This window comes from Cotesia glomerata, linkage group LG5, assembly GCF_020080835.1.
Source record: "Cotesia glomerata isolate CgM1 linkage group LG5, MPM_Cglom_v2.3, whole genome shotgun sequence".
Taxonomy (NCBI): domain Eukaryota; kingdom Metazoa; phylum Arthropoda; class Insecta; order Hymenoptera; family Braconidae; genus Cotesia; species Cotesia glomerata.
The window spans coordinates 7,044,539-7,070,640 of record NC_058162.1 but is presented as its reverse complement, the minus strand read 5'-3'; the positions used below and the strand labels follow the sequence as shown (position 1 = coordinate 7,070,640).

Sequence of the window (26,102 nt, the reverse complement as noted above, 5' to 3'; positions counted from 1 at the left end):
ATGAGCAATCTAAAACCATAGAAGTAAGGCTCAATATTATCATTTCAGGAAACCTTGGCTGAAATATTTTTTTAAACGTGTTAAAGTCCGACGGAATTTAGAATGATTTCTTGCAAAAATATTTTATTTTGTATAAATTTTTGTTTTTCCAATTTTTTTTTAGATGAAAAGCGTTCCAAACTCCAACTATGAAAGGTTCTTTTAATTTCTATGTTTAGTAAATTCACAAAAAAAATTCGCGGCTCAAATTAATAAATCCTCGTGTGTGTCTTGAATAATAAAATTTTAATAAATAACATTTAAAAATAGTAACTACTGTTATAGAATAACGATAATAACTATAAACATTTAATTTCTTCTGTGTAATATTAAATTGTCTCCAAGTGCTAAACACGAATCAAGATTTTTTCTCCGTAATTTAAGCAAAAGAAATTCTTCAGAATGATGTTCAAAGTTCAAAATTATTTCTCTGGCATCAAGTCAAAATAGATATGACAAATGTCCAAGAATTGATTAAAAATGCAGACAACAAAACAGCTAGGTAACGTAAACATGATTCCTACAAGGATTCAATAATTAGGTGTAAAATAAAACTCTTCACCATTGACCCAATATTGATAATTGTTTCTAATCAATGTAATTAATACCAATCGAAATTCTTATTCAATAGCTTTTTATTGTTTTTTAATTATAAAGAAGTAACAAAGAATAATAATTTTCATGATATCATCGTACTCTCTTTTTTTTTTATCGTTTTGTCACTATATAGTATTAATTATTAATATTATATTTATATTTATTTATTTATATATTTATACTTAAATAGTGTATTAAATATTGTGGCAAATATTTATAATTTTTTTTTCCATCATATATATATTTATATAAATATATAATTAAATATTATCTACTGCTTACGCTTTGAAATCGAGGCGAACGCTCTCGAGTCTAAGGTCATTGATTGCGACACTTTTTATATTAATTATTAAGATGGTTTACAGTTTCGTCGCATAGATAATGATCAATAATCAATTACAATCCGAATTCCATCTCAATGACTCGAGTTAGTGACAAATCGGCATGTCTTGCATTGTAGTGTTGTTTTATTTTATTTTTAAATATTACATCAATAAAAAAATTAACTAATTATCATTAACACGCCGATAATGTCGCTCAATCCGCTAATTACATTAAATAATAATTAATAATATTTAGAAATAATACGGCAACATTTAAACTACATAAGAGTTATTCGTTTTATCTAGACTACGAAAATTTTCAACAACTAATTCAAGAGCGTCTTACATTATTTATTTGTTTTATTATTATTATTTATAGTTTCTAAACAACTACTTTTCGACTAATTTATTTTATTATTTAATCAAGACGCTCAATCAATTCATGACATGACTTTCTAAAAACACACACATCACGTCACAAGACTTGTACTCTCGTAAATAAATCATTTTTTTTTTTTTTATTTTTTTCTCAGTTAATTTTTCTTTTATTAGTCTAAGAAAACGAGAGTACAATTTTACTGCATACATTTATCGTTAAATCTCGAAATATTTCAAGTGTTGAGTTATTATTGTGATGACACGTCTAAATATGTTTAGTGCATTGATGTCTACTTTAAAATAAATATTTTTGCAAAGAAATTTTGAACTAAATTAATTTTGTCATATTAGTTGAATTTAGGTTTTTAGAATTGCTAATATAGAAAATTTTACCTAAGATTTTTTTAGCACTGAGGTACTAGCAGGTAATAAAAGCTTAGTTAAGGAATATTTGTAATACCATCAAAAATTCTCAATTTAATAATTAAGTTTTTCCGTCAATCATTATTCGAAAATATTTTTTTTTTTTAATTTTAACAAAAAATGATTACTTTTACCATCAAAAATATATATCTAAACATTTTAAAAAACCGTATAAATTACTCAGGTAAAAAAAATTTATAAATTTTTTTTGTCTCAAAAAAATTTCTTTTTGCTCCAAAACAATTTTATTTTAACAAGTTTCTTAGCTAAAGTAAAATTTATTTTCTGTGTAGTGTTTATTTTGCTTTTTGGATATTTTTAATCTAATTTAACATAATTGAATATTTCAAACATCGTAAGTATTTAAGATCATTAATCAAAATATTATATTGAATTTAACATGATCATTAATTACAAAGAATTTAATGAAGATCATTTAATAAATTTATAGTACTCTTTTAAACCTAAAAAATGTAATTTTGTTTTTTGTTAATAGTAAAAATGACCATTTTTGTTCATATTTCATAGAAAATTTCTTTAAATAATTATTAAATTATTTTTTTCATCACAAATATTTTTTAATAGAAGCTTTCTTACTCGACAGACCTTATTTAAAAACTACAATATTAATTAAATAATCATAAATAAAATTTCTTGCCTTTCCGACAAATTAGTATTAGTTTGATTGAACTACAACGAAATATTTAGACGTGTCATCTTTGTAACAAATCCAAGATGTTATCATCCACTAAACAATCATATTCAATATTTAATCGATTATAATCCACCCTACTCACAGTGTCCATTGTACTAAAAATTTTATGATGTCTTTAGCCGCAATATAAAAATACAAAAAATAATTTACAAATTATATAAGCATAGATTATTAATATATTGTACACGCAAGCTCGGAATTTTAAACTCAAATATTTCGAGATTTTTTTTGCTTAATAATTGCAGTTTGTAATTATTAGTAGTATTAATTAATTTGTTTATTTAATTATAGTTTGAACTATTTTAAAATGGACTACTGTAAAAAGCATAAAGTTTAACAAATTGCAATATTTATATCAAACAAACAAAATTATTACAATTATAATACATTTATTGTAACGATATACGCGTGGCGGGAATTATCGTTTAATTTAATAGTAATAGTAGGACAATCGGGGCAATGTGACACTTTTTTTATTAAAAAATTATCATTATTTATTATTTACATATTCATGGAGAGTTAACTGTAGTTTTATTGTTATTTTCATAATTTATTTTGTTATTATGCGTTCAATTATTCGTATCGTGGAAATTGCCAATGAAAAAAATTTATATTCAAAATTTATAAAATATATTTTCAATACTTAAGTTTTATCTGATTTTCGTCTATTTTAGTTATCATTGAAATACATTTAAAATATATAAGAAATACGTGCATGAAAATTTAGAAAAAAATTTATTTAAAATTATATAATATTTTAATGTATCTTCGTACTTATATTTTTTATCCAGTTTGAAATATATTTTCGATATAAATTTTTTTCATGGGGGTTAAATATCAAGATATTAAAAAAATTTTCACAGTTATCAAAATTTAGTGCCATAATTTTTTTAATAAAATTAAAAATTAATTTCCATATCTTAAAATTTTTATTGTCAAAAAAATTTTCTTTCCATTATCAAAAATAAGACCACAAAAAATGACACTGAATAATCAAAAATTTAAAACATTTATTAGTACTATCATAATTATTGTTATTATTATTATCAGCATAAACAATAAATAACTAATTATTTTCGGACGATTTCTACAAAATCAAGCGTTTGCCCCGATCTTCCAAATTTTTCTCTATATTAATACAAATATAAATATAAATTCAACTCTACACATTAAATGTATCCACTCACTCAAAAGAATATTAAATTAAGTAATTTAATTTTTTTAAGATAGCTAAAGTGCATTAAAAAAAGTAATGGAAATAACAAAGTAAATAAAAAAAAGCATTGCAGTTATCAAATCGTGTATTAACAAAAATATATATATTTGTCCCGCGATGCTTGTCTCAATGACCCGCATCACGTGACGATACAAAACAATAACAAACTATGAAAAAATGACTTATAACTATTTTGTTTATATTATTTTATAATAATAATAATTAAAAATGAAAATCATTTGTAGTGTATTCAATATTACATACATAAAAGAGCAATATAATAATAAAAAAAAATAATCACGAATCTATATATAAAAAAAAAAACAAAATTCCGTATTATACAAGATTAATATTATACGGTTAAAAAATAAAAAAAAATATAACACAATATATATATTATTATTTAATATAATTATCAAACACTTTTCATGTGTACAAAAATACAGAAACAAAAAATATAACGCAAAAAATTCATGGATAAATAATTAGCTATATTATAATTAATAATAATGTAGGGATAGTTATATCTTTGCAAGGCAGTAAAATTTATCCAAAATTTTTTAGTTACAAATAAATTATTTTTTTTTTTACTTTTTTCATAAATAAGTCATATAAATTTCACTTAATAATTTTTCTATTGCAAACTGTGGAAAGCCACTTTAACACACTTAACTTTAACTATTCATTCATTTTACTCAGTATAAAGATAACAAAGTGATATATATATTTATTTATATATTCATTGATCAATTTATATATATATTAATTTATATACGCAAGGATAAGGGAGGAAAGATATACAATAATATAAGGTATAATCAATAAAACTAATGACGTTTCGACCGTGGATAGAAAAAAATTATCTAAAAAATCCAATTGAGACTAAGTTTCACTTTGATAAAAAATTTACACTAATATTCAAACTAATTATACTTAGTATTGATTTAAACGCACGCGCATATCGACAGTCACATGAAAAATAATCAACTAGATTTAGTAGTATTTATTATTATTATTATTTTTAATATTTTTATTATTATTATTTTTTCATTAAAGGTTGTAATAAAGGAGCTAGTTTTATTTTTTCTTTCTAATTAAACCTCTTTGTGTGACCCGCCACAAGGTTTTTTAATCCAAACGTGATGGAGGTGTATTTTTACTTTAATCTAGTTAATTTTTTTTGTCTTGTTCAATATTAATATTATTATTATTAATTATTTAAATATGTGTATTACAATAATAATTTTACATACAGCAAGTAGTTAAAGTATTGAAAAATATATATAATTAATTACAAATCTAATTATATATCATTTATTTTGTTTTAGTTTTTTTGTTGTTTTTATTAGTTTTATTTAATTTAAAGGTTTATTTGTTGATTGGTATATAAGAAATCCGAAATTTTTTATTGTAATGTCTCAAGAAAAAATCTTATCAATTATTTTTAGTTTTTACATACATATATATTTACATTCATATCGCAGCTAGTTTAAAAAATAAATTTCTTTTGGTATAAATTGTAGTTACAAATTTTTTTTTTCGATGTAAACTTTAGAAATTTTTTTCAAAAAAAACTTTCTCACAATCCTGCTATAATTTGTACCAAAAAAAATTTTTTTTACCCGCTTTAAATGCAAATACATATTTATATTTATATTTTTTTCAAAAAATTCTGATGAGACGGCTATTGTATGGTAAACTATATTATGTACATGCAAAAGTTTTATAGAGCCTGGTCTAAAGGACAATTTGAAAACAAAAAGTTTAAAAAATTGTCACTTTTGAAAACCCTGCGTCTCCCTCTACATTAGTATTATTATTAAATATTTATTTATTCATTTTTTTTTGTTATTTTTTCATTTTTATCTTGGCTAAGTATAAGAATATATTGTGAGGATATATTTTTATAGTTAACTAATTATTAAACGGTTATCGTTTTTTTTTTATTTTTTTTAAATTTTTTAATTATTAATTTATTAGAATTTCGACTTTATAAATTTCATTACATTAATATTGTTAATATCAACCTATTAAAAATACATTTACTAAACGTTAAACTTTTTTTTTTTTTATTAAACTTTAAATTTAAAAAAAGTTTGTTCAAGTATTTTTAATAAAAAAGATATAAACAATTTAATTATAAAAAAAATATAAATCTTCCAATTATTAAATTATTTATTAGTAATATTAATATTAATATTATTATATTTATTATATTTATTATTATTAATATTTAAAATAGTAAACACAGATTATTAAAAAATTTTATTTATCTAAATATACAGACACTTTATACTTTTTTAAAGACAGATCGACCACTTGGATACATGCGAGAACGAGTTTTCTTTAATTATTTTTGTTGTTATTTTATTTATTCATAAGTGTATTGATTTACGTGTTCGTTATCATTTAAATCGCGTATTACAATAACGAGTACATATTTATCCAGTAATGCGATGAAAAACTAGCATATTGGTTTTTATTTTACTTATAAAGTTATACAATAAACATTATAATACTATATATTTAATTATTTTATTTCATTTCATTCTAATCCAATGTATCTCTAAATGTTTGTTCATCGTTTTTACTTCAATTTCATTTTTTCGCGTCTGTATGGAAAAAAATAGGTCATCGATTTGTGATCGGAAGTTAACATTCATTCGAAATCGGCAATCATTGATTCATTTAAAAAATCGGCCACTTTAAAATTCAATATTTAAATATTTATAATCAATAACATTTATATTTTTATCGAATTAGTATAAATTAACGGTCACTATATAATCGATTAACACAGTTAATTTTCACTGATTTATAATTAGTAATCACAACGATAAGTTATAATTTTAATAACAGTTCATTTTTCTAATTTTTTCTACCGATTCTATGATATAATGCCAATTTTTATTCAATTACAATTGTAATTTTCTAACATCACATACATGTACCGATAATTTGTACCGAATATTAATATTAATGGCTTTTGTAATTTTCATTTAATAATTTTTCTTATAAAATCATCGATTTTTTTCTAGTAAAAATTATTGATATTTATGAAAAAAAATTTTTATTGCATCAAATCGTTCAATTTTGTACAAATTTTCTAGATATTTATCTACTGAAAAAGCTCATTAAAATTGGCTATAAACAATCGCCGACTTTCCAATAAACTACCAACCGACCTATTACAATAACCCAAAAATTTTCCATACGTATCTCACTATTTTATTGCACCATTAATAGAATCGTCCCAACCGATAAATAACCTCGCTCGCAATATTAATATTATTAAATCTTATATTTGTTTTTATTTATTATTTTTTTTTTTTTTTCATTAAAGTTACTTTTATCAGAGTATACATCATGTTTGATTAATCATCAGCAAGATTGAAATTTCGCTAACGATCGATTTGATTTCCGATTTATTGCAATTAACCCGCGTTTAATGAATTTTGACATTTGTGCCAACGATAAGACTTGATTGATTATTAATTTATCAAATGAATCAATTAATATATTATTAATTATTATGAATTTATTTATTTATTATTTATTCTTCAGTGACTGTTTTTTTTCATTAAAAGCAATCATGTGAAAACTCATCTCGTCTTCGTCGCACTGATTTAATTCATTTCCCAATCATTTTAGTTATTATTTCTTTTTAAATCATCATTCATCTTTTATTTATTATTTTTGTTAACAATAGCAGGTACTAGCATAGCTACCACAGTCGTACGTATCGTTTAATAGTATAATAATAATTAAGTTTAGATATTATTATTTTATCATTATTATTATTTTTATTTTTTATATAAAAAAAGGGTACTGGTGTTTTTAATTCGTTCTACCCTCTTTAGATCCGAAAGTTGTCAACGTATTATTATTCAATTTATTTTATTTATTAAATTCATTCCTTTTCAAATTAATGCCTTGTACCAAGTGTCAAGACACAATTGTCCATTTATTTTCCGCGATTCAAGATAACAGTAATACTTTTAGCACCTAAGTGTCCGGCCCGCGGCTCGTGACACCGATTTTTTAAATAAATATTTCTATCACTCGATGCTCGTATAATCACCTTATTTTTTTTTTTTGTTATTCATTAATAATAATTATTATTATTATTTTTGTTCGACATTTGTCAATCTAAAAAAAAATAATCCATACCTCTCAATCCTCCCAATTAATTACAATTAATACACCGATTAAATAATCTAATTGACGTCGACTCGTACGTGGCCAAGTAAATAAAAATTAATACTTAAAAAAGGGATAAAAAAATAAAAAAAAACAATTTTCATTTTTTACAATTAAATATTATCGATATTTATAATTAAAAAAAAAAAAATTCATTTTTATAAAATCATAAATCTACAATAGAAAAAAACTAACAAAAAATAAAATAATCATAAAAAAAACATTTTTCCTTTTTTTTTTGTTTTTGTTTTTTGTTTCTGTTTTCAAACAGCCACTTACGCGCCACGACCATCTATTAATTCTGTTATTTGTAATTATAATTATAAGATTAGATACTCTTCATTATAAAAATAAAATGTAAGATCGTACCGAAGGACGAGTTTCGATGGTATGACGGAATATTTATCTTAATATCTTTCTCAGTACGTTTTGGTCGAGAATGTGCTGTCATCCATTAATTAAATAACCCCGAGTGCATTGTTAATTATAATTACATAGGCTCTACAGATATAATATTTAATATTCTTCGACTAATCCAGTGAAAAAATAAATTATTACACAAAGGTAATTTATTATTTGTTGTTATATTTTAGATTGATGGTAATAAATATCATATTATTTTTATTTTATTTTATTTTATAGTATTATTATTAATATTAATATTATCATCAATATTTTCTTTTTTCTTTTTTTTTTTTTAAATTATTGTTGTCAGTGTTTATTAATTAGTGTTGTCCCTAATTATAAAATCCACCGGTTAGATTCATTGATAACAGTTCCGGCTTTAATTTTAATTTTTTTTATTTCTCATTTCAAAATCGCATCGGGCCGGCATCCAGAAACGCGAAGAGGGTGACAAAGAGAAGGGGGAAAGCTAAATTTTTATATAAAAAAAAAAACGCTTAGTGGAAAGGGGATTTTTTGCAAAAATGTGAATAATTAAGCAATTATTTCTTAATAAATAATTAATGAAAATTTTTTTAATTTCTTATCTCCGAAGTTTTTAAATTTGAATCAGGCGCCGCGATGTTAGACGACCGAAGATGGACGTGGCGGGCAAGCGAGGATCCTGGAGGGGGGACATTAGTTCGCGACGAGAAGGTGCTGATATTGGCTGGCGGGGTAGGGGGTGACGGACCCCAGCCCGAAGTTGTTGAGTCCGTCGACGAGGGTCGTTTTTTCTTGCTGACTGTTGGCGGAGGAGCTGCTTACGGCGGACCCGATGGGCCCGAGGTTAGAGGCGGGGGAACTTCCCCCACCTACGCCTCCGTAGAACTGGTGCGAGATGTTAGAGGGGTCCAAGTAGGACGAGGGAAACTTGGCGCCGTACAGATCAGGCAAGTATCCGCCGTGACTGGAGGAGTCGAAGATGTTGCGGTGGGTGAACTGGGGGTGGTAAGGCCCCGGGAAGAAGTAAGCGCTGGGGTCGGTGTGCTGCTGCGGTTGCTGGGGCTGTGGGGGAGAGCCTACCCCTGGAGAGAGCGACCGGCTCGTCGGTGAATTTTGAGATACTGGTAGGCCGGATTGCTGTTGTTGCTGTTGTTGGTGCTGATGGTGGTGGTGGTGGTGAATCTGCTGCTGCATCGCGCGCTGCTTTATGTAGTTTGAAAATTCGGTCGGTGACATTCTGGAAGTTGATGATCTAGGTCAGTCAGTTTTTTACTTTGTTATTTTTTTTAATTTTTTGGTTTCCATTCGGTTGGAGAAAATTTATTCTCGAGAGATGTTTTTTGGGGTTTTGAAAAAATAAACAGGGATTTTATTTAAAAATCTTGGAACGAAATTGATGCAATTATAGAATAAATAATTATTTTGATTCAAAATAAGATAATTGCACAGTAAAAAATTTTGCGTCATTGCGTCAAAAAATTTGGTGTTAAAAATTTTTGTGTTAAATATTTAACACTTTTTCGTATTGACTTAACATAATAAATGTTAAATTTACACATAAAACTGTTAAATATTTAACACGAAAATTTTTAACACTGTTTTTTGATGCAATGACATAAAATTTTTTATTGTGTGGTTTTTGGCATAGAAAATTGAAAAATATTTGCAGTTTGATTTAGCATCGTAATTATATTAAAACTATATAAACTTTGTTACTTTGTTGTACTATAACCAGTAACATCTTTCAAGAATAAATTTTTGCGAAAAAGAGAAAAGATAAAAATTTTATGAAAAAAAAAAGAACAACCAAAAATTGTCGTGTTTTTATCAGTTTATAATGAATTCGGCGGTCCCATTTCAAATCAGAGAAATTTAAATTTCTTAGATTATTCAAGCTTTTTTATCATAAAAAACGAGGCTTACATAAAATTTACTTGATTTAAGAAATTTTCTGTTTGAATTAGGTTAATCTTTTATCAGTGTAAAAAACAAATTTTTCGGTCAAATATTAAAGATCTGAAAAAAATTATATCAGACATTTTTCTTGAAAAATTTGATTGTAAAACATTTAATTAGAAATTTGATACCAAGTTCTTAGAGTAACATCTTAAAAAAAATTTCCTTGTACTGTGTTTTAAAATGAGACTGCCAACGATAAAAAAAAAAAAAAAAACTTTTATCTTATCCATAAAATTTGGATCAAAAAAATTATCAATTTTTCTATAAAAAATATTTAAAAAAAAATCAAAATACCTGTTTGCTCGTTTGCTGCTAGTTTTCAACTTGGTGCTTCCAAATTTAGTCTGAGCAAAAGTAGCAGTAGTGAAGGTCAAGGGAGCGGTGGAGCGAGGAATAAAAGCCGGAACCGGACTAGGCGATCCCTTGAAGGAGTTTGTAATTGGCGTGGGAGAGGGTGCTGATGAGGAGCCGGAGCCGTGGCCGCTTTGGTTGTTGGAAGAGCCGTTGCTGGCGTTGCTGCCAAGAGAGGACGGGAAGGGTGAAGTGGACTTGGGACTCAAACTCAGCCCGCTCAGGGAAGTCCCTACAGCTTCAATCGGTCTGAAGCATTGGGCCTCCGGGTTGAAGGTCTTGGTGACCTCGCGGTCTGCTGAGCTCTCGTCGTGGAGGTCTGCGCTTTCCGAGTACAGGATCTTTATCATGTTCTTCTCGCCGATCCGGTAGCTGACTTCACCAGGGTCGACCCAGACAGCCAGCTCAGTGGGAAGGTTTTCCAGAATGTCCTGGATCGGGACCCCGCTCTCTTTGGCCGCACGCTCCAGCACCGGGTCAATTGGGTCCCCAGTCTTCAGACATCTGAACGCCGAGCCCTTGAAGGGTTTTTCCGGGTACCAGTGCCCCTGGAACTTGTCTTTCAGCGCTTTCTCCAGCTCCTCTCCGAATATATTCACGCGTCTCCGCGGTAACTTATTGTAGAGATAAGATATCACGAAGTTCAATGCCACCTGCACCTCTATGTCCATCTTTGGCTTGGAGAAGAGAATGGTCAGGCTGTTTTGGTATCAGTTGACAGAAAATACTCGGCAATTAATGCCCTTTGCTAACTGGTTATTTTTTATCACAATCTGCAACAGATAATTACAATTTTTCGTTATTTCACGGCTTTTAATATAATGCATAGATTTATTTTTTTAATAGTGAAAAAAAAATAACTTGATTCAAGAAAAAATGTCTTGAACCAAGAAAATCATTTTGAAGAATTACTTTTTTGGACCAAAAATTGTATGATCACACGGAGAAAAAAGTATTGCTATTACCACAATACAGTAAAGTGATGATCCCGATCCCCGCATGACTATACTTTAGATGCGCAAATGCCCAATCTAGTGGATCGTGATTATCACGATCCACATGGATTCGGATATCGAGTGTCTATATTGCTATGGTTTATAGATGATTAGTTGTCTTGAATAAAATATTAATTATATTTTATTGCAGATTATTATTTTTTTGGTATATTATTGTTATTAACATAAATACAAATTCCTTTTGTAGCTTGATTAGTTAAAAATTTTTGTGTAGATTATGACAGTCAAGAATTGGGTTAGGTTTAAAAATGTTTAAATAATGACTTACAGCAGTACTGTCGGAATTTATCTCATATGACTTTTTTTTTTATTTTTACAAATATTATTATTATTAGTCTAGAAATTTGTATGATCGAAGTATTTATTTAAAAGAGGCAAATATTTTTATCATAAGAAAAAAATTTTTAATGGAATTTTTACTCCTTTATTACTGTACATATTTCATACAATAACATATTTTTGTATAAAACAGTATGGGATCAAATTATTTATGCTAAAAAAGACTTTTATGAAAACAAAAATTTTATTTATTTAATACAATATATAATGTACATTGTTTTTCCTTATCAACGCAGTAGAATTATATACAATAACCACGGACACAGCATTAACACAGTTAACATAGGAAGATTTATTTCTTTACTAGCCTTCAAAAATCGAAACAAGTTTTTCAAGATTTCACTCGAGTAATTTATCAACAACCCAATCATCTATATCGCTATTATTATTAATTCACTAATTTATGTAATTATCACTATTTCATCATCAAAATTGTAAACAAATCCACTCATAAGTTTCAGACTTGGTTATGCGTGGTGGCGCTGAAGGCGTCGTGGATCGTGATAATCACGATCCGTTTCGCCGTAGTAAAGAAACGTTTCTTTATGATCACAATACGTTTTGACATATTCACATACCACGGCAAGTGAATATAAGAATCCGAAGTATTGAGTATATCAGTTTATAATATTGTGAAAATGACAATACTGTTTTGAGCTAATCACAATACTACGTTCACGATCCACTGGATCGCTACAATAGCAATACTTTTTTCTCCGTGCATATTAAGATTGTAGGAAATTAAAAAAATAATTTAGTATAATTTGTAAAAAAATTTTTTTTAAAATGGTAATCATAACTTTTCAATTATAATTGCTTAATATAAAAAAAAAATAATATTTACTTATATCACAAACTTGTAAACCATCAAGTTTTTTCTAATGCTTATTAACAGTGATTTATAACTCATAGTTCCTAATCTGCATTTAACGTTAAAAAAAGTAATTAAGGTAATTCGGAGTAATTAAGGAAAAACTTATCAACAAATAGTCAAAAAAACATTTTTATGTTATCGCTGATGATAATACATCATAATTCTGAACTATTTGTGATAGACATTTGAATAGTTATTTTTAAAAATAGATTGAATTGGTGAATCGTTAGAACAATTCCTGACATTTACTAAACTAAAGTGTGAATACAAAGAAAAAAGTAGTGTTAAAAAAATAAAAATAACAAAAATGATGATAATAAATAAAGAAGTAAGATCAAAGACAACTCGACCTCGTCTCATTGCGGTTCTTTATTTCCCGAAAATCCATTGAGCAGAGATGCATCCTCGCGTGATGCAATTCGCTAGATATACATAGAGACAAAAAAAAAGACTAAAACAAAAAATAATGGGGATGAGGGTGAGTGAAATAATAATAAAAAAAAAAGTAAGAAAATAGAGGATGCTTACACATCGTGAATTGCAAGGCCGTGTATTTTTAACTTTAGAAACTTGCCAACAAGCCGCAGGGAGATCAATACTTAGTCAAGCGGACTTTACTCATCTATGTACTATGTACTATGTATATTATGTATTATACATACTTTCCGATATTCTATCGCAGTATGTTATTTGATAATTACTTTGTACATGATTATAACTATAAATATACAACGCGCTAAAAGTATTGTGATAATTACTAGCTAAATTAAAAACATATTTTTAGATTGAAAGTAAAAATAAATTTCATCATTATAATTGAAGTACCAAATTGTATGTATTGGCAAATTCAATTTTTCTTTTCTTTGATGAAAATTCAGTTTTGTTCATTTTATTACAAATAATAATAATAATAATAATAATAATAATAATAATAATAATAATAATAATATGTTACTTGCAATTTTATTATTAATTATTTTTATTATTCAAATTTAATTAAAGTAATAATAATAATAATAATAATAAAATAAGAAATTGAAATATTTTTTGTTTCAATGGTCCACAGAATTTGTCTTAAGTTGTCAGAATATTTACCAGCAAGTTTATAAATAAAAAAAAAATATTAAAAATAGGTGTAAATCAATAAAGGTCACACATCTAGAATAAAACGAAATAAAAAAGTAAATAAAATAAAATAACTAAACTTTAATCGATTGACCTCAGTAAGCTTGACCTCAAATCGTATACATAATCTATTTAAATAAACTCCTGTGACATTAAAACGGCAAATTGAATACCTCGAGAATTTATATTTATACAATAGTATACCAGTATACATTTTTATTGTTCAAGTTTTAAAACGGAGAATCGTAATCGGTAGAATAGAAAACCAGAAGGAGTAACTCACAATTGAGTGTACGTAAAAAAGTAGTCGCTTCAGGAGATTGCAGCTCAAGGCTTGAGAATCCTCTTAAAGATTTGAATTTTTTTCATTTTTACCCTCAGGAAAGTTGCTCCTTTGAATAAAAGAATTAAAGTGATACGCTTGAGCGATAGAAGATATATAAAATACAATATAAAGTTAAAAAGAGAACTGCCTTCCACTTTTCATTAATTTTGAATTACAAAATTTTTGTTTTAACTAGTCAAATTTTATTGATGAAAATTTTATTGGTATTAACAAGTAATCACTAAATAATAAAAAAAGTCAAATAGCAAACAAAATGAAAAGAACAAGTAGAACTTTAATATTGATGGAAACTCTCGTTCATCATCCAATCCACATCGTCTACGAGGACTGATTGATTCTATCGATCCGATTGGTGCTGTCGCAGCGCTTAACTTCATTTCATCTACTTTTAAAGTTTTTAAAAGTAACTAGTATAGTGTAAGATACGAATAAGGCTAAAGACAATAAGCTGCGAACAGAAAGCAATAGCATAAACAAAATCTACCAGTACGGGACACAAAGAGTAAATTAGATTTTTCTATTACAATTATTCCTTAAACCACTTGTTATTACAACTGGTTTTTTCTCAAGAAGAATTTTATCTTCCTCTTCCATTATCACAAGTTTGCAAGCACTTCTTACGAGTTTTCTCGTTATTTTACTACCAGCTTCACCCTTTTTCTTTATTTACACTTTTTAAGTTTTTTCTCCCCCTAAATTATTCTTAACAGCCCGAACTCCTTGTAATGTAATATAATATCATTTTCCCCCTCTTTTACATGTTTTATTGTACAGAGTAGTAATTGTCGTAATTTTTTTAAAGATAACGTGTTATTTTTAATCTCGTTAAATAAGGTTGCAATCAACTATACAGATTAACAATATTTCAAACCAAAAAAGAAACTGCAAAATTCAAAACTTTGATTATATTATTCGAACTTTTATCACTATAAATTTTAAAATATTTAAGTAAGAAAAAGTCAAATTTTTTTTTTTAATTTAAAATGAAAATTGACAAATAAAGAAGTGTTTTTATAATAATTTTGTGGTGTAATTGTATCCGCTAACTTTATAAGTTTTCAAAAAAATAGCTAATTCAAAAGTAAAGCCTCTAGGTTTACTAAATATTTAGTAATTTGATTTGGATTATTATTTGTCTCTCTAAACTAAGGAGGTTATAGGAACTTTTTCTACACATATTATTGGAGTTATTCTTATACTATTATCAGAATTATGGCTGAATTATTATCGGAATTTTGCCTATACTATTATAGGAATTATTCCTATACATGGAGAAAATTGAACGATTATGATTATTATTGTTCTTTTTTAATAGTTACTAGTATCACATTGTTATTGACTAAAATCTTACTATGGCAATAGTTACTGTCACGATAGTAAGAGCTACTACTCTTAGGATAATAAATATAAAATAAAAAAAGACCATTCGACAGCCGAAACGGAAGTAGATTTCATGATGAATAGAATTAAAAACTACCAGGATTAAATACAAAAAAAAAATAAATAATGTTCAATAAAGAAAGAGAAGAATTATTGTACTTCAGTACTTTTCAGTCAGTTTTGTATAGACAAAACGACTGCAAGGGTAAAATTTCTTAAAAATGATCCTAAGATGGATATTTTTTACTTTAGAAAAAAATGTGAGCACATAAATTGAAGCTTGATTTCTCAGCTTTCAGATGCATTTCACAAGAATCGAATAACTCGACGCGTTCAAAAGTTATTTGAAGGAGAAGTAGTGAAAGTATCAAATTTTCGAAATTTAAAAATTTTTAAATGCTATAATTTCTAACCTATTTGACCGATTAAGCTCATATTTAAACTTGACCTTCCTAATAGTTGATAGAATAAATATGTTGAGTTTCATTGAGATCCCTTAAGAATTGTTGACGCTATCGTCGTGACAAGCCGCGTTGTATCGTAAATATATATACATACATATATAAACTTTTGAACCATATGTATTTTCTGACTCAGTTCATCGAGTTAGGTCGAAATATAGCAAAATTTATGAAAAGTTACGTCATGAGGACAAATACAATAGTTAGATTTTTATGAAATCTACTAAAAATTAAAAAACAATGATAATTAATAAAATAGTGGCAAAAATACCCAATTAAAAATTTTCCATCATTGGGTCAAAAAATTTTGTTCACAATATGATACATCAATATGTACACGTTGAGTGTTTGCATATAAATTACACAAAAATGTGAAGTCATCACGTAGAGTTACACATGATCCGTGTACAAAATGACGCAAAATTTTCGACTGTGTATGTCAGTAATTCTGAATCACCCTGTATAGTCACTTGGTATTCTCCGATCAAATAGAGATATAAATTCGTTTCAAGTTAGGACTTGTGAAAGTTTAAATATTTAAAATAATATATCAAGTATGAAATTTGACAATCTCGGATCAACTCGTTAAATATTATAGCCAACAAAAATTTTTCCTTGTATTCCCAAGTCACAAATTTCTTTGCTATCTTTGCAATGAAAAAATATAAAAAACCCATACCCTCACTCGCGATTTCCATATTTTTGGAATATTTTGATACAAATATAATTTTATTAAAAAGGGCGGATGCCTCCGATGTATAAATGTATATATCCTTCCATTTTATTCAGTATCCTGCATCCTTATTATTATTGAGCCTGTCTATCTCGTTCTCGTTCTCGTTTGCGTTCTCTGGGGTGTATATAATATATATATCATCATATATACCAATACTTGTATGAGTATTAGTAGTAGTAGAAAAAGTATTAGTAGTAAAAGTAGAAGTAGTAGTAGTATTATATTAGAGGTGTAGGTGTGTACCAATGTAGCAGTTACGGCAGAAAAGCAGCGAGCAGGCGGCGACTTGCCAGATCAATACGACACAGCCCACCAACAGACACACATGCCGGTTGCTCCAGATAACAACATGGGCTATACTATATACTACATACTGTATACATTATTATATATGTTACTCGGTATATAGAAATAACAATAACAATGGTAATAGTAATAGCAATTGTAAAATTGATATAGTAATAAGTGTATCTCACCGATGGCTTCTACGATGTGTACACCCGCATGTATGATTACTCTGTCCCGAATCCTACTCTAAAACTAGGCTGCCAGACAATAAAGAACTCACAATCACAATACAATAATAGTGTAATGCAATATAATGAGAATTAATTATTTTTCAAATTAAAAAAAAAAGTCGGTCTATACTCTGCGTTACCCAAAAAAGTGTACAAATAAGAATTTTTTTGGTTTTATGGTTTACGATAGTTTAATTAATAAATCATAATAATAAAAATTAATTAATTAATATTAATAATAATAAAAATGATATTTCGAAAAAATCCAAAAAATTCTCAGGTATTTCCTGATTTCAGTTTGATAAAAATTTTAAAGAACTTGACACCTAAAAAATTTTTTTTTTTATAAGTTCTTTTACAAAAAAAATTTTCCAAAGAACAAATATCTCGATAAATTAATTTTTTAAAAAGTTGAAGTGAAAAACAAATTTTTTTTAAAATCAATAATTAGAATGATTGAAGGGTTTTAAATGGGTGCTTTACTTTTTTCAACACCATTTCTTACTTTTACAATAATATTTTTTTTATCAAAACTTAAAAAAATGTCATGTTGCAAAATGAAAAATGGAAAGCCAATTAATAAAGTAGTTTTATGGTTTTACGAAAAAGTTGGGTAATCTCTGGCTAAATTAAAGTAGTAATTAATAGATACCTAACAAGAGTTTTAATGAATTTCAGTGAAACGAAGGAACGCATATAGATAGTATAGGAGCGTCGGGATCAACTTTTAGGATGAAATATAGCAGAGTAGGTGGATACTGACGGTAGATAGCTAGACTAGACTTAACTATATGTGTATATAGACCAGACGTACTCTGTGGACTTGTACCAACTGATGGGATGTACGTGAGAAGAATTTAGGAGACTGTTAAAATAAAACTATGTATTACACATATGCACTCATGTATATTGTAGTCTGTGAGTGAAATGAGACACGTTAAAATTTCAGCTGTTTTACCTGCTGTACAGTGAAACGGGATTAAAAAGTTCATTTTTTATATTTTTCATCTCAAGAAGAGAATCGATTAGTCTCTAATGGAGGTCGAAGAATGAATTGACCGTATTGCGCTTTTTTACGCTTTGAAATTCGGAGTTTTAGCAGGTTATGGGCTCAGGCAAGAATAAAAAAGATCATTGAACTCGTACAAGCTTTTTCTCAGTAAAGTACTTAAGTGTTACACTTTTAAATCAATTTTAAATCAATTTTATAGGTCTTATACTGTGGAAAAACTAGATTTACGTTTAAAAACCGCAAATGTTTCATTAATTATTTTGATTAATTTTCTTTTTTAATCTTATTCATTTTTCACGTTTATTCCCGAGTCAGAATAATGAACCTACATGAGCCTACAGGACAATTTTTAATTGTTTTTATCGATATTTTTATCTTTAATTGTTTTGATTGATCAATATAACCTCACAAAATACACTCATACCAATATTAAATAGTACAATACAAATAAATTTAAATAGTAACTAAAAAATTATTGATAAAAAAACTTAAAAATGCAATTTATAAATTGAATAATATCGATCAAAACAATTAAAAATTGTCCTGTAGGCTCATATAGGTTCATTATTCTGACTCGAGTTCTTATCGATACACAAAATTAATAATTAATGGTAATTTTTTATATTTTTTTACATGGTATTGGTGAATAATTGTTAAAAGAATTATAATTAAATCTAGAATTATGAAATTACACATAATTACTGTCATTTGCACGGTAATTTTTGAAAAAAATTTTATTCCGTGTAGAGCAGCTGACATGTAATCGACAGCTCCGGGTTCGATTCCTAGCTTGATCTCAATCCCTATTTTTCCGAGATAATCTTATCTTCCAATGAGTTAAATAATTTATAAAATTTAAAAGTTTCTAAAGAAATGTAGCTACTCTGGATAGAGCCCAAAATATTACGAATTTAGTAAACTTGAATGGAAAGTCTATAAATTTATAGAAGAAAATACTGAACATTATTATAAAAAATCTGTATTTTTTTTTTACTAAAAAAAAATTGCTGAAAACTTTTATGTAAAACAGTAGAAAAAAATTCAACCAAATTATAGAGTTAAGTATCTCAAAAAAATTGTATCAGTATTTTTCTCTATTCCGCTTGTGATTTAATGCGAGGCAAAGTGAGAATAAATAAAACTCGAAAGTAAAAAATAAAAAAAGGCGTTGGATCGATAGCGTACTCTATTTTATTTCTGGGAGATGCTGATACAACTAATAAATATATATAACAAGTGATAAATTATTTATACAATGAAAATTATTTTTAAAACTATTGATTTTAAGTAAAAAAAATTTTTCTTAAGCTCTTTGTCATTGTAAGATTTTAATTTCCTTAAAAATTTAAACATTTGAAAGTAAAGGGCTTCCGCGTTAAGTTTAATAATAAAAATAAAAATAATATAAAAATCTAGTATTTCGTAAGAACAAACGAGTCAAAGTATAATGGCTCCATTTCCGCAAGTCTGGTAAGACCTAAGGATGACGAACGGCTCTCGTATTTCCGTGGATAATGGCTTTCGTACGTTCCACGTCTCTTTCCTTTAACACCACGCCTTTACTACCCTTTCTTCCTTTATTCTATTCTATTTTATTTTATTTTTTTTCGAACTTATTTTATCTTTACTTTGCTTAACCGGTAAACACATTCGTATATATAAATTTGAAAGTATAAATAACTCGAAATTAGATTTCAGATATCTGCTGGAAAAAAAAAGAACATTTTTACGTAAAGTCAATTTAAAAGTATAAAATATTCAAAGTGTATTGTGTTTTACGTTCGACGATAAAATCTATTGACAGTCATTTTTTAAGTGTTTGAAAATTATATTATTAATTGTGAGTAATGGCTTTAAAATAATAGCCAAATTAATGACTCAAAAAATTTATTTTTATTCAATCGATTAACGATCATTGCAAAGTTCATTTCAAATTGGAAAATAAAATTATTATACATTCTTATGTAAATAATATTCATAAAAACAATACTAATATTAATTTCAATAATAAATACAAGTAATGATAATGTGGGGTAAAATAAAAAAAAAATTATATTATCAAACTCTTTAAAAATATACGCCCTCCCAGACATTCGGAATTTATTTTAATCAAAAGTATCGAAGAGTTAAAAAAAAAGCGATGCATTTAAACGGTGTAATATTAAAAATAAATAGTTATATTTACTTAAGAGTTTCAAGCAGGTGTAACGGTTGTCGAGTAACACCAATGATCTATTCTCGACACAAGTCCCCGGCAATCTACGTCTGGATGTCTAATTTTAAATACTAACTTAGCCTATCTTTGCGGGAGATTAAAAATTCAAATACTCGTATTGCATCTCTAAATATCTTTTCGATTTTTTTTTAGATTTTTAAATAGAATCTAAAAGTTGCAATTGGGCTCGAGCACGTGAGAATTTTTGCAAAGTAAAGGTGACACGTACATCTAGATACCGTTGACAAATTAAATGTTTTGTTATTATATTACTTTATTACATATGTACATAGGTAATGCTTCTGTTACTAAAAAATAAAAGAATTGTACATATATTATATATTATACTGAGATTGAGACTCCAGATTAATTGATACGAGCTTCTATGTAATAGTTATAATGTTATAGTCTAACTGTTATATTACACTGTAAAAAATCCGGAGTGAATTTCACTCCCATCACTCGGAGTTCCGGAGTGAAGTAATTAATCACTCCGCGTAGGGAATCCGGAGTTTTTATTTGCGGAGTGATTTCGGAGTGATTTTGAATTTCACTCCGAAAAACATCCGCGTTCGGAGTTTTTAAAATAAATAAAATAAGGATGAATTTTCGTTCTACAAAAAAATCTCAAAATTAATCTTTATATATATATTTCTTCTGTGCGTGTGTTTGTCACTGAACTCCTCCTAAACGGCTGGACCGATTTTAATGAAATTTTTTGTGTGTCTTCCGGTGGATTCCAGAATGGTTTAGATTCACAATTCAGTCCACGGGAAAATGTTCATTTAATAGATTTTTTATTTATAAATTGTTGTTGACCTTGACTACCCACATGCACTTTTCATATATTTTATAAATATCATATATATAAGATACATGAAAAAATTCATGTGGGTACTCAAATGAAAGGTCTCGATGAGTATAAAATCATAATGGACTTATATTTATGAAAATATAAATAATTAATGAATGATAATGTATTTTGTTAACTAATAATGTTTTTAACGATATAAGCTCATTTTGATGTTACACTCATCAAGAGCTTTCATTTGAGTACCCACATGCATTTTTGATATATTTTTCATATATACATGTATATAATATATATAAATATATAAAATATATGAAAAATTGATGTGGGTACTCAAATGAAAGGTCTTGATGAGTGTAACATCGGGATGAGCTTATATCTTTAAAAATATCATTAGTTGATAAGATACAATGTCATTTCTTAATTATTGAAGTTTTTAAAGATATAAGCTCATCCCGACGTTGTTACACTCATCGAGTTCTTTCATTTGAGTACCCACATAACATTTTTTATATATTTTATATATATGGTATTTGGGAAATATATAAAATATATCAAAAATGCATGTGAGTACTCAAATGAAAGCTCTTGATGAGTATAAAATCAGAATAGGCTTATATTTACGAAAATGTTAATTATTGAAGAATGCCCATTGCATATTGTTAACTAATGATGTTTTTAACTAGACAAGCTCATTCCTAAAATTTCTAAATTTGAGACGTGTGTTCATGACAACGTCTGTCGGGTCCGCTAGTATATTTATATACGGATTTCTAGTGTACAGGCGTAATAACGCCCTTTTACACCCTAAGCCTTATTATTCTGCTTAGTTAACTCGGCCCTATCATTGCGGCTGTGGACCGACTTGTGCCTTCTGTACCGCATTTGCCCTGATCCTCACCACTCGGCTATTGGAACAGTAACATGGGAAAACCACAGAGAAAACCCATGTTAGTAGTAGATAAGAAACTCTTCTTTATCGACCACTGGAGCATTAAGCCCCTCTCCTAGTGTGCAGAGATCCCTCGCGCTAGCCAACGCTGACTAGAGTGGTCACCCATTCAAGTTGTTGCTTAAAATGTGTGATCGCCCAAGTCAGACGTGTGCTGCCCGGCTATCTCTGCCACTTCCAGAGGCTGGCAACGTAACGTAACGCACATATTTTTAATTATAATCACTGAAAAATATTGGTGCGTGCTGGGATCGAACCCGGGTCCCACTCTTTCGAAAAGCGAGCACCGAGCCGACCAGGCCACTGCCAACCTATCGGGTCCGCTGGTATATATATATATATATATATATATATATATATATATATATATATATATATATACATATATATATATATATTAACTATTTGAGATATTGAATATAAAAAAAAATTTCAAATTTTATTGTTGAGAAATTTGACAATTTTTAATTACAATTAATTTATAAAAAAAAAATAAATAAAAACATTATAATAATAATTAAAATGAAATATTATTAAAAATAATAAATTAAATTTTTAATAACTAAATATAAAAAGGGTTTATAAAAATATTTTCTTTACAAAAATTTATTTATTTCTAAATTCATTTATTTTGGGAGTGAATGCGGAGTGAATTTTATTATTAATAAAAATTAACTCCTTCTCGGAGTAAATATCACTCCCGCTGGGAGTGAATCAATTAAAAACACCGGCACACAAAAAAAAAAAAGTTGTCTGTACTTGGGACGCGCCACATATATTCCCATGTAATTTGACCCGCTGAACCCGAATTTGAGGTCCGTTTGGCCCCTACACCCTAGGATTTTGAGAAAACTGTAAAAAACCGAAAAAAAACGGGAAAATTGGGGGTTTTGGTGATTGAAAAATTTTTTTAGATTCTAACTATGCATGATTTTCATGTATTTCGATCTGCTTTATACTTATCTGAAGTGTACTCAGACCAGCAGCCATTAAAAGTCTAAGTAAATCCCGAAAAACCCATGAAAATTGCGAAAAAACAAAAATTCCCAATATTGTGATAAAAAATGTATTGAGCTAAATATATGATGATTTTCATGTAGGTTTATCGACGACATATAAATCTTCAACTTTTATAACTCAGACGTCTCGAAAACATCAAACAAATGTGCAAAACCCCGAAAATTGGAAAAAATCAAATGTAATATAATAAAAATCGAGTTATTATTCAAAATAAATAAAAAATCATATCATTCGATCTGTGGTGCATAAAAAAAAAGTATTTCGTCCTAAGACTTAAAAAAAATTAATTTTTTCGGAAAATATCATCAAAACCCTTTGGATTTGAATTTTAATTCGTTCTCCGCTTATATCTCACCCTTTTATCTTCAAACGTCCTGCATAAAGGGTTTCTCTTTCGTTTCCTCTCTTCTTCGGGTAAATCTCTTCAGAGTCCAACAATGATCTGCCATCATATTTACATCCCACGTTCCTTGATATCGTTTTTCCATCACACTAATGTCTTGATGGAATCTCTCACCTTGCTCTTCACTAAAATCACCAAGATTTTCAGGAAAGTGTGAAAGATGAGAATGTAAATAGTGCAATTTTGTATTCATTAAGCAACCTAAAGTATTATAGTTGTATAACAACTCGTCAACTAAAGTTGCGTAGTTATCACTTTTCGTATTCCCTAAAATTGCTGTGATACTTCCTTAAAACTTCCCCAAGCTGCTCTCTCAATCTCGTTCATCTCATATTCAAGATTAGCATCCTGGAATAGAGTCCGAATTTGGGGTCCATCAAAAATTCCTTCTTTTAATTTAGCGTCACTTATAGCTGGAAATTTTTCGCCCAAGTACTTAAAACAGTTTCCATCTTTATCCAGAGTTTTGACAAATTGCTTCATAAGGCCAAGCTTGATATGAAGTGGGGGCAGCAAGTACTTGGAAGGATCAATTAGAGATTGTCGCGTAACATTGTGAGAACCAGGATTCAAATTTGTTCTTGTTGGCCATTCTTTTGAATGTAATGATTCTTTCGGTCTCGGCTATCCCACAAACATAAGAAGCAGGGGTACTTTGTGAACCCTGATTGTTGGCCTAGCAATATTGTTGCAATTTTCAGATCACCACAAACCTTCCATTGATGTTCTGAATAGTTTATTTTATCTAATACAACCTGTAAATTGTCATAAGTCTCCTTTAGTTTAGTCGAATGAGCTACTGGAATCGGTGCCAATAAGTTTCCATTATGAAGAAGCACAGCTTTAAGACTTCGCCTAGAGGAGTCAATAAAAAGCCTCCATTCTTCGTCTTTGTAAGTGTTTGGCTTCAACTCATCGATCAGTCCTTTTACATCTGAACAGTACACAAATGAATTTTCGCTGTCTTTTGTAAAATACTTCCGGAACTCTTTTTCCCTATCACGATAAAAATAAGCTGTTGTATTTTAGCTAATAAATTTTTTTTCCTTAAAGCTGAGGCTAAATGTTCAGCTTTTACCTTAGATAGTCCTAAGTCTCGTACAAGGTCATTCAATTCAAGTTGATCGAAGACTTCAGGGTCTTTACTTCTAGGAACACCACTCGGGATGTATTCTTCATCCTCAGAATGGATCTCTTCGGGTTCAGGATCGATTTCTTCAAAGTTATCTTCAACTTCCATCTCTTCATGTTCATTCACTGGTTCAGGAGCTGCAGGTTCTTCGACATTCAAAACTTTTTTCTGCTGGCACAACTGATGTTACGTTGGCATATTGAATTTTATGTTTGGTTGTCGAAGAAAAACCTGAAACTTCCGTCGTGCAAAAATAGCAGTTTTTTTGACTCGTTGGTGCAGACCAAATCACAGGTTTTGAAAATTTCAAGCACTGTTTACTTTTCGTCTGCTCCCAACGAGTAAGCATCGTGTGACACCGATTGCAAAGTGAATGTGGTACCCAAGTTGCTTCCCAGTTCGTAATCTGGATACCGAAGCAGGTTTCGTAGACATTTTTCAATTTGTTTGAAAAAGATCTACGACTTTTCGTTACTTCAAATTCTCCACATATGTAACAGAAGCAATTGGAGTTTTTGTTACATATGTGAGAGACACTGCTTGCAATATTAACCGCTCCAGAAGCCAAGTCACCCACTAATGAAGAGCTGCAGTCACTTGATGACGACGCCTGCGAGCCTGCTTTCTCACTCTGACCAGACGCCGATACTGGGATTCCGGGTCCCTGCATCGTAAAACACTTATTACTTGTGCCTGCCATGACGGCATTCAAGCCGTTAACCCAGGGACTATGCCAGACGGTCCTGTTGCCCGCCGTCACCACGTGGAGGTGCCCTGGTTACAGGCACAAGCATTTAAGCAAGAAATCGATTCTGAGCCCAGAAAGTTCCTAGAAGTGAAAACCCTGAAACATCAGCTTAAAGAAAACAAAATTTATTAACTAAAAATACAACAGCTTATTTTTATCGTGATAGGGAAAAAAATCTGATAACATTTTTAAAACGGCGAAAATTCATTAGTGGACTGTTCAGATGTAAGAAGTTTGATTGATGAGTTAAAGCCGAACACTTTCAGGACGAGGAGTGAAAGTTTTTCATTGCTTTGTCTAAGCGAAGTCTCAAAGCACCGACTCCAGTAGCTCATTTGACCAAAAATCATTGAAAAGTTTGTGGTGATCTGAAAATTGCTACACTAGTTAAGCCAACAATCTGGTTCACAATATATCCCTTCT

At 28.4% G+C, this 26,102-nt stretch overlaps 1 protein-coding gene across 3 annotated transcripts in view; it reads right to left on the bottom strand.

Moving 5' to 3' along the window:
- Nucleotides 1–5,941: 5,941 nt before the first annotated feature.
- LOC123265420 (protein Tob1-like) overlaps nt 5,942–26,102 on the bottom strand; it is a 47,915-nt gene continuing 27,754 nt past the window's right edge. For 2 of the 3 annotated variants that reach the window (XM_044729157.1, XM_044729156.1), the window contains exons 2-3: nt 10,535–11,364; nt 5,942–9,533 (exon numbers count right to left, since the gene is read on the bottom strand). In XM_044729157.1, the coding sequence (XP_044585092.1) occupies nt 8,975–9,533; nt 10,535–11,262 (1,287 nt within the window). In that variant the 5' untranslated portion in view covers nt 11,263–11,364 and the 3' untranslated portion in view covers nt 5,942–8,974. The remainder of the gene's footprint in view (nt 9,534–10,534; nt 11,365–26,102) is intronic. The other variant, XM_044729158.1, reaches the window with a different exon arrangement.